The sequence below is a fragment of the Halyomorpha halys genome, unplaced genomic scaffold (genome assembly GCF_000696795.3).
Source record: "Halyomorpha halys isolate HHAL.00 unplaced genomic scaffold, Hhal_1.1 Scaffold97.1, whole genome shotgun sequence".
In the NCBI taxonomy this organism is placed as follows: domain Eukaryota; kingdom Metazoa; phylum Arthropoda; class Insecta; order Hemiptera; family Pentatomidae; genus Halyomorpha; species Halyomorpha halys.
The window spans coordinates 1,166,389-1,177,147 of NW_027108815.1; the positions used below are offsets into that span (position 1 = coordinate 1,166,389).

At 39.7% G+C, this 10,759-nt stretch overlaps 1 protein-coding gene across 1 annotated transcript in view; it reads left to right on the plus strand.

The window, feature by feature from the left end:
* LOC106677382 (serine/threonine-protein phosphatase 6 regulatory ankyrin repeat subunit B-like) overlaps positions 1-9,641 on the plus strand; it is a 20,382-nt gene extending 10,741 nt beyond the window's left edge. Inside the window, exons 3-4 of the mRNA XM_024363612.2 lie at positions 8,538-8,688; positions 9,057-9,641. Coding sequence (XP_024219380.2) covers positions 8,538-8,688; positions 9,057-9,641 — 736 coding nt within the window. The remainder of the gene's footprint in view (positions 1-8,537; positions 8,689-9,056) is intronic.
* Positions 9,642-10,759: the final 1,118 nt, after the last annotated feature.

Below are 10,759 nucleotides of genomic sequence, written 5' to 3' on the forward strand. Positions count from 1 at the left end.
TGTTCGAGTTACTTATGAAAGGAAAGGAAATGACTCAAAGTGTATCTGTGAATAAGGATCACGAAACTCCTTTGTTCATTGCCTCAAGAGAAGGACACACCAAGGTAGTAGCATTGCTCTTACAGGCTGGGGTCGAAAGTCTTCGGCCTGATGTCAAAGGGAGGACTGCATTGCACCGCAGCGCTGCCAGAGGCCACTCAACCATTGTGAAAATTCTTCGGCAAGCTCTGCTAAATATAAACAAGGAAGACAAATGGGGCTTCACAGCTTTGAATTACGCCGCTTCTTGGAAAGGACACCAAGAGGTTATAGGATATCTTTCCACTACCCAACTGAACATCACTTCGTCATATTACTTAAAGAAATCACTTCCTAGTGGTAATATCAAACATATTTTGAAAAACCAAATATCGCTATCGGTACAAAAGTTACCGGGTGTTAAATTGGGAATACCTTATTCTTTTAAAGTAGGCACCGAAAATGACATCAAGTACATAAATTACGAAGATTGGGAAGATAAATCAAATATCACTTGTTCGACAACGCATAGTAATTGTCATGCTTTCGGTATTTCATTATTGGGAACAATTAAATAAGCAGCTATGTAGGACTACTTTATCCTTTGTTATAGATTTCATCTTCCTATAACAGGGAAAAATACCATAAAAAAGAAATATAATTATTTTTATTTTTTTTTTTAATTTTCATTCAACAAATTTGGATAAAATTTCAAAGTTCAGATTCATCCCACTCTAAAACATGAAATTTTAAAAATTTCCTTTTTAGTTTTATAGATGAATGTCCGTGTCATTATAAAATTATTATCTACTGTCAAATTAAATATAATTTATATAATTATTTGGAGAATAAAATAATTTAGTAGTTTGTGTAATAATAATTTCTTACTTTTTAATTATATTCCATAAAATTCCATATCGTTCCCCAGGAGTACTTTGGGGTTCATCTCTATTCTTTTCACTAATGAACCTCATTAATGATCTAGGAAGCCTAAGAACAAATTAATTAATCTTTCATTTCTATCTGATAGACAAGTTAAATTATTGAGCTATTTCCAAAATCGCAGTAAATTTCTCTATATAGTGAATATTTGATCTGTGTATAATTAATGCATTGATATCAATAAAACAATATCTTAAAACGACAATGTTTAAGATATCAATAAGAAAATATCTGGAAAAGGAAGTGCGAAATCAAATTATCAAGGCTGCAGTGGCGCAGCGGATACGGCGCTCGCTTGCTCAGTACATCACTGAGAGCAAAAAAATCCTGTAGGATCCAACATATCCAAAAATAGTGCATATATAATTAGTTAAAGTTTTAGAGAGCTTTGAAGAATAAGTAAAATTTTCATGATAGTTTGTAATATAATGTTTTTTATTTTTGTAATTTAATATTTCGAATTGAAATAAATGATCTAGCCTAAAATGAAATATTTGAGTTAAATCTGTTAGTAAATATAGTTAACTGGGGTCAATTGTATAATTGATGATGTTCTAAGCTATATTATATAATAAGTATTAGTATCATATTATTGTATTGATATATGTATTGGCCTTTTGACAATCCTGGATATTATTAAGGTGTTTCGTCATCTGCCCATATACCTGGTCAGGGTATCGAAGCTTTTAGGGCGTCCCCGGATATGAAAACATCTGTGTAAAGTTTGTTTCATTACCAGAGTCCTCTGAGAAAATTAGATTGGCTAACCTTTAAGCGTTCTAACAAAAATGACCGGTTCAGACGAGAGAACGGATTCAAATTAAGCAGGTGCGGGCCCTTCCTGGACATGTCAAACTTTTCATCCGCTCTCCGGCCTGAGGAGGGGGACGCCTACCTCGGGTGGGTTCGGTCACCGATGGCCAATGAGAAAGGAGATTCAGAAATAAGGTAACGCCCTAAAAGGGAAGTGCGGGAAAAGATAGGAAATCTAGATCAGAAAAAGGGACAGTCAACAGGAAGGCTTAGATGAGAGAGGACCAGGCTTGAGAGAGCAGCAGAAGCCGGAGCGGAGCAACATGGACTTCGACCAGATGAAGTCGTAAACAAGGCCACGAGACCTGGACATCCTACGGAACTACATCCCACGGCATGAATCATTCAAATCAACAGTTATAAGTATAAATTAAACAATAAGTAGTAATGTAAAGAATCATATTTCATGGCAACCATTTATTTGAATCATTTTAATCATAGTAACAAATTGTAAATAAATACTTAGTTTCTTTATGTAGTTTATATACTATTATATAACCCAATATACCACCCTTTATTATAATATATAATCAATGGTAAGAACATTTTATAAATATGAAGGTATTTAATCATATCCAATCATTTAATCATATTATAATATCCAATCATAATAATAGTTTTTTAGGACTCAATATATAATTAATTAATTAACTTATTTTTGGATAATTGCCTTCAGCGATTATCCTGGCATCCCGATTAAATCTCAAGGCAGTACATAGCAGTATATGATATTGTTTGTACTATTATTAGAATGATTTCTTTTGTTTCATATGTTATTTTTATTTATACTACTGAACCTTGGGTAAGTCGTTTATTATTATTATTTTTTTTTACGCTTTATAATAAGGTTTCTTTATTGATCTTTTCTTTTAACAGAATTGTCTTTTCTTTATATTTCTCAAATTTAAATTCAATTAATGTAACAATGAATTATAAAAAATCAGCCATTTGGATTAACTAAAAGCTTTCCATCTAGGGTAATAGATATAGCAACACCTCAGTTACGCTAAGGACTCTGATTTACAGAAGAGCGTACAAAATCAAGGACGTTGTTTCATTCCCAAAATAAATGTTAGCTAATTTTAAAATAAACTTCATTTTAGTGCAATGCCTTCTAGTTCTTTTCGGAGCATTGATCATGTGCAATATTTATTTGTCTAATGTCTTCAATGTAGTACAAATAGTTGAATTTAGAAAATACAACGCCTCACAGTGAAACTATTTGTATTTATTTAAAAAACCTTTTTTATCTTTTTTTTAGTCAAGTAAACAATGTTTAATTACTAGATGTAAAAAAGATGAACCTGATAACAGGGATTCTTATTCCAGGTATTTACACAAAATATAACAGGTAAGAAAACCTCACAGAATTGTCACGAATTTGTCTACCTCAAATTAAAAAAAAAGTTTAATAAATTTCAAAATTTTATTTTAAAAAATATATACTTGGACAATATTTTGTTGTGACGAAAGTTTGGTAGGTAGATCTGACAAGTTGTGTGATTGGCGAAACAGCATAATCTTGTTGAAGCAGCAGTCACCTGACAAAAGGGGGCGTGGCCAAATGACCACATGAGTGGTTAAGGTTATCTCGAACTAAATTTGAATTTAAATCCCCCACCAGGGGTCTCGTGACCCAATTACTAGCTTCCCATTGGCTGCCAAAAACACCATAAAGAGGTACACTCAGCCCCTGGTTGTAGTATAAAAGGACCGATATATTGGTAAAGAAAAAGAGTATCGCGAGACCGCCATACATAAAATAGTAGCATAAAAACAAAATGGCGGTCGGATACACTCAGCCTCAGCTGAAACTGTAAGTAATATGACCAATATTGCGGTGAACGAAAAGAAGAGGATCGCGAAACCATCATAATAAAATAGTGGCGATCAAGAAAACATAATGGCGGCTGGGTACACTCAGCCTCAGCTGAACCCTTAAGTCTCTCAAACATCAGCGGAAAAACAAAATGACGGTCGGGAACACTACGCGCCTGGCTATAGTCACGTGACTTAAAGGGGGCGTGGCCTAATGGTTACGTGGGTCGCTAAGGTTATGTCGAACTAAATCTGAACGTATATCCCCCGCCAGGGGGTCCCGTGACCAAATACTAGCCTCCGATTGTCTGCCTCGATCAAAAACAAAATGGCTATTGGAAACACTACGCACCTGGCGACAGTCACGTGACTTAAAAGGGGGCGTGGCCCAATGGGCACAAGATTGACTACGTGGATCGTTAAGGTCATGTCGATCTAAATCTGAACTTAAATATCCCGCCAGGGTTCACGTGACCGAATACTAGCCTCCCCGGTTGGCGCACACTCGCAGAACGAAAAGAAACAGGTCGCGAGACCCTCATAATGAAATGGTGGCGATAAAAAACAAAATGGCGGCTGGGTACACTCAGCATCTTCCAAACCCGTAAGTCACGTAATCAATATGGCGCTGAATGAAAAGAAACAGGTCGCGAGATCCTCATAATAAAATGGTGGGTATCAAAAACAAAATGGCGGCCGAGTATTCTCAGCTTCTGGCAAACCCGTAAGTCTCTCAAACAGCATAAAATCAAAATGTCGGTCGCGCACACTCAGCCTCTGGTTGTAGTATAAAAGTGGGTACCTGTTCCTTCAACTCATGGGGGTAACGAGAGACGCTCATAATGCTATGCCGGAGATCAAAAAAAAAAAAATTAAAATGGTGGCCGGGTACACTCAGCTTCAAACCCGTATGTCTCTCAAATAGCATAAAAACAAAATGGCGGTCGGGCACACTCAGCCCCTGGAGGTAGTCACGTGACATAAAAGAGGGCGTGGCTTAATGATCACGTGAGTGGTAAACGTTTACTGGAACTAAATTTGAATTTAAATCCGTGACGAAATACTAAACTCCGATTGACTGCCTCGATCAAAAATAAAATGGCCTTCGGACACTCTCAGCCCCTAGTTGTAGTATAAAAGGACCGATAAGGCGGTGAAGGAAAAGAGGATCACGAGACCGCCATAAATAAAATGGTAGCATAAAAACAAAATGACGGCCGGAAACATTCAGCCCTGCCAATATGACGCTGAACGAAAATAAGAAGGTCGCGAGACCCTCACAATGAAATGGTGGCGATCAAAAAGTAGTTAAGGTTATGGCGAACTAAATTTAAATTTAAATCCCCCGCCATGGGGTCACGTGACCAAATACTAGCCTCCAATTGGCTGGCTAATGATCATGTGAGTGGTCACATGACAGACCACGTAAGTGGTTAAGGGTGGGTCGAGCCGAAAATTTGAATTGAAATCTCTGGCCATAGGTCGAGACGTGACTGATCACGTTACCAAATGCTGGCTTCTGATTGGCTGCCCACGGAAGTGTCCCAGCTCGCCCATATTCTCACTACTTGGTTAATTGGTTAATTGGTTAATCGCTTGTACAAATATAGTCCAAGGTAGCGGATCTGTTCGACAGGAGTAAGAGTAACATCATTAAATGAAACTGTAGGGCAGTCAGTAGGTTTACGACGAAGAGTAAAGGTGATTTGATGGGATTTGTTGGAATTTATCTTAATCCTCCAATTACGACACCAGTCTTCGAGGGCTGTGATATAGGACTTGAGATTTTGGGATACAATTAATGGGTTATTATTAACAGCGAGCACACATGTGTCATCGGCATACGTGGTGAGGATAGTGTTAGGATTGGTTGGAATGTCGGTTGTATAGACGGTGTAGAGAATGGGATCAAGGATACTACCTTGAGGAACATCAGCGGACTGAGAATAGAGAGATGAATAGGAAACATTGTGGTTTACTTGGAAAAATCTATCAATGAGAAAGGAACGAATGATGAGAAAGTATGTAGGAGGTAGGAATTTACGGAGTTTGTAAAGCAGTCCCGGTTGCCAGACTCGATCAAAAGGCTGTTCTACATCGGAAAAGACTCCCGCGCAGTACATTCCGCGCTCCAAAGAAGACGATACTACGTCCACTACACGATGACATTGCTGGAGTAGTAGAGTGGTATGTTCGAAATCCAAACTGGTGATCAGGGATTATATGATTAGAATCCAGGATGGGGTATAGGCGTTTCAAAATGAGTTTTTCAAGGATTTTGCCCATGATCGGTAATAGAGAGATAGGGCGGTAGGATGGTGGATATTCTGGAGTCTTTTGGGGTTTGGGGATCATTTTAACTATAGATAATTTCCAGGGGTCAGGAAAATATGTGGAACGTAGTACGGCGTTATATATGTAAGTGAGGAATAGGATGGCTTTCCGAGGGAGAAGTTTTAGAATGTGGGATGTTATTAGGTCGTATCCAGGAGCTTTGTGGGTAGATAATCTTTGAATGATACTAGATATTTCAGAAGGATCAAATACTTTAGGTGGGAGGGTCATTTGGAACGGAATATTTATTTCTGCTTCAATACATTCAAGATGAATTGGATTAAGGATATCAGGATGTGGAATAAAGGTTTTAGAGAGGTGTTGTCCGAATGTTTGTGATTTTTCTGCGTCAGTTCTGGTCCAGGTTTGGGATTCGGTGAGAAGTGGGTGGTTAAAACCTTTGAAATTCAATAGTTGAATCTAACAGCTAATATTGTTAATGGTAATCAGCTAAACATACTTTTTTATTTCATGATCAAATTAAGTTTAGAACGTTTGAACAAATTTAAAAAATAACAATTTCAATGATTTTTTATTTTCTTTTAACGAAAATGAAAATTAATTTGTACTTGAGACACATTTAAAATAAAAATTAATGGAGTTTTTGAGTCCCTGCTAAATTTTTTTTTTTTGTGACTTAACGATTCAAATGAGTAGTACATGGAGGTACTGACAGTTCCTCTGGTCTTCTTCGACCAGTATCGTATTAAGCTATTTATTTATACGTTGCCATGGTGATTTTAGTATGTACGGTTATCAATCAAATTTCCTCCTCACAATTAATTAATTTGAATTCAATTTTGATTTACATGTTTCTTTTTAAAGAATTGACTATTTTCAATTAATTTGAAATATGAACGAGTTCATGATTAGTACAGTCGCAATATTAATAATTAACTTTATAAATAATATTTTGTTTGCTTATCACATCGATTTTATTCCATATTAGTTATAGATAGGGTTCTACAGTTTTTTGTTATATATAAATCATATTTTGTGTTTACTTTTTAATTTCATTATTCCAATTTAGGAATACATTGAATTGAAAATAATCATTTTATTATTTATTTATTATTATTTTTTTAATACCGTTTTATACCAGTTTTAATATGGTTATTACTTTATATCAGTCTTCATCTTTAAAAAATACTATGATAAATTTCTGATGAAGTTTAAAAACGTATTAACTAACTCCTTGCCTTGTTGTTTATTAGAGAGTGCTGCTAATTCACTCAACCAAAAAATACCCGTTTTACCTGACCAATACCCACCACTTTATCCGTTCGTAGACAATCGTTGTAACAATAGCTGTTTGATCGTTACAGTCATGCTTGTACTGTAGCACTAGCGCTGGTGTAACAGTTGATGGTTCAAATAATGCCAGTGAAGCAATTGCCACGTTAACTATCACATGTATACAGTGAACTATCGTACAGTTTCTGTTATTGTGACAAAAGTGTTAAACCATTACTATGGTGTAGGTAGCTATTTGATAGTTACAATCATTACAGCATTCACTGTCACGATAGTTTTACTGTCATGACAATAATGTAGAACTGGGTCTGGCATGATATTTAATAATAAAAGTAACGTCAGTTGACTAATATTCGCATCATCTGTCATAAGTATAAGCCTTGACAGTGAATAGTCACGACGTATCAACCGTACCAAATGTAATTGTGATAGACGGGAACCGGTAGGTAGAGCAGATCTTCAGGCGAATCAACGGATGCATCGGGAACGTCGGAGACCGAAGAAGAAGCAGAAGAGCCTTGGAACCGAGTAAGTCAAAGGGACAGAGTGGAAACAGGAGGATGGAAACGAGGGAACAGAGGAGAATGGAGGCGAGGGACCGGAGAGAGAAAGACCCGAGACATCTGAAGGGGATGTCGGCAGAGGGCCGACCGCCCATTGCTGAATTATAATGTGAGGGAGAAGAGCGGCGGTCTGCCTATAATAGAGATAGGAGTGGGGTGCCTGGTAGACACCGGCAGTTCCAACACCACCATCATCCTGGGTGGCCCTTGCGAGGTAGAGGGGGAGGTGGAAATAGGGTTGAACCAGTGGGAACAACTTGCCGGTTCATATCGTAGGTAGTATGCCGAGGGAATACAAAGTGATTGTCCTGTGTGACCTGCTAGGGAAGGTGGGTGCTTGGGTTTGTAATATCACGGGAAAATGGAGAATTAACTTGGGGGTAAAACGTACAAATGACATCGACAAAGAAAACCGATGGCGCACGGATCGGAGCAATCAATCAGGCTGAGGACTGGAGACCGAGACTTAGAAGAGAATATGAAGATATTTTTTTTAAAGAAGGAGACATGCCCGGGGCAACTGGGAAGACAGTCCATGAGATCATACCAAAAGAAGATAAGGCTACATAAGTGAATGAGGAGATACCCGCAGGCGCTACGTCACCACATCCGGGAAGAGCTTCAAAGTTTAAAACACCAGGGAATAATTATTGATAGTATATCCCCATACAATACTCCATTGTGGGCGGTTAAAAAGAAGAGCGCGCCAGGTGAAACTACTGAAAAGTACAGAGTGGTGATAGATTAAAGGAAGCTGAACTAGAATACTATAGACGAAAAATATCTGATTCCTAGATTTGATCTTGGAGTGATGAAGCTGCAGAAGGAGCCGGTGCTTGCTTTCCCAGACTTCACCCGGCAATTCACTATCACTACAGATGCGAGTGAGTATGCGCTGGGAGCGGTGTCGTCTCTGAGACGGAGACCAGATACTGAGCGTTGGAAGGTGAGCTCTTGAAGATAATATATGCTGTTGACCACCTTAGACCTAATGTGTTTGACACAAGGTATAGGGTACACACTGACCACAGGCCTCTTCAATGGGTGGGGAAATTGAAGGAATCTTCGGCTAGGATTACGCGTTGGAAGGAGCTCCTAGCACAATATAAACAACACGAGGAGGCCCCTCGCCTCCGGATTTTAGACGACTTCAGCCGTTCGCCTGCGTGACAGAAACCGCCTCATGAGCCCCGCAGAGCAGGCCGAGTCGTTGGCTGAGCATTATCAGCAGGATATTGACGCGAGGACTGGGGCATCGCTCTGAATCCCAACCATGGGCCGTGAGAACAACTATATGTTTGTCTCACCTATAAGTCTGAAGGCCACTTGAGACGATGCCATGGAAACCGGGCCCCTGGTCAAGATGGGATACAGACAGTCCAGTTGAAACAACTACCGAGGAAGGGAATCGCACAGCTCACCAACCTGTACAATTCGTGCTTGAGGTTGAGGAACTTTCCAGACAAATGGAAACATGCCATCTTGTTTCCACTCCTCAAGCCGAAGAGGACAGGATTTGACGCCGACCATTACAGGCCTATAAGTCTCCTACCACATCTCGCTAAGGTTTACGAAAAGATCATCCTGAATTATCTTCGGGAATTCTGTGATGAATACTCCGTTATCCCTTACGACCAGACCGGCTTTCAGGCACACATGAGCACTGAACACCATCTGATGAATCTCCAGCATGAAGTGAACTCCAGCTTCAATAGGAACCATGCTACAGCTATGATATCCATCGATTGTACAACTAAAACTGTAAGAAGGCAGTCCTATCGCCAGTGCTGTTTTCCATCTATACAGCTGATGTTGGTAAAAACTACACGACGACATCGTCATCTACAGCAGCAGTATGAACCCAAAACATGCACTAGAGTGCGCCGGAGCAGTCTGTAAGGAAATTGTCCGACGGAGGAGTGGAAACAAGATGGCATGTTTCCATTTGTCTGGAAAGTACCTCAACCTCAAGCACGAATTGTGCAGGTTGGTGAGCTGTGCGATTCCCTTCCTCGGTAGTTGTTTCAACAGGACTGTCTGTATCCCATCTTGACCAGGAGCCCGGTTTCCATGGCATCGTCTCAAGATGGCCTTCAGTCTTCTAGGTGAGACAAACATATAGTTGTTCTCACAAGCCATGGTTGGGATTGAGAGCGATGCCCCAGTCCTCGCGTCAATATCCTGCTGATAATGCTCAGCCAAAGACTCGGCCTGCTCTGCGGGGCTCATGAGGCGGTTTCTGTCACGCAGGCGAACGGCTGAAGTCGTCTTGGTTGCTGCCTTTGTAGATGAGTAATTTGAGTCTGAGTGACATTCCTGGTGAGTAGATGAGGTGTTTAAGTTGGTATTATGTTGCCTTGACGATTTGTATTCTGTTCTGTATGTGTGCAGTGAAAGATAGATGTGTTTCTGGTTTAATGCCTAGGAAAGTGAGATGTTTCTTGGTTTGTATTGTCTGTTCGTTGAGTTTAGGTGCTCTGTTGGGAGTTTTCTTGTATGAGAAGGTGATGGCGTCTGATTTTTGTGGATTGATATGAATGTTTATGTCTCGTAGTTTGTTAGCGATGAGTTGGGCCGCTGCGGCGGCCTGGTCCATGGCCTTGTCTGCATTCACGCTTGCCGAGTATATGGCTATATCATCAGCATAAGCAGATATTTGAGCATTGCCAAATTTAGTCCAGTCCCGACTATGTGGGCAGTGTATGTATTAAATAGAACTGGCGCAAGGACCGAACCCTGAGGGACACCACAAGTGACGGGCTTGGGAGTGGAGATTTCAGTTTTGACCCGAACTGAGAAAGTCTGATCACTGTAGTAGGACCCAATAATGTCGACCAGTTGGTCCTGGAATTGGTGAAGCCTGAGTTGTTGGATTAGTGTGAAGTGAGATACAGAATCAAATGCCTGTGTGCAGTCTAGTGAAATCATGGCAGTGGCAAGGTTCCTATTTAGGTTGTTTGCTGCATCGCTTTGCTATGCGCTTGATAATGCTCAGCCAACGACTCGGCCTGCTCTGC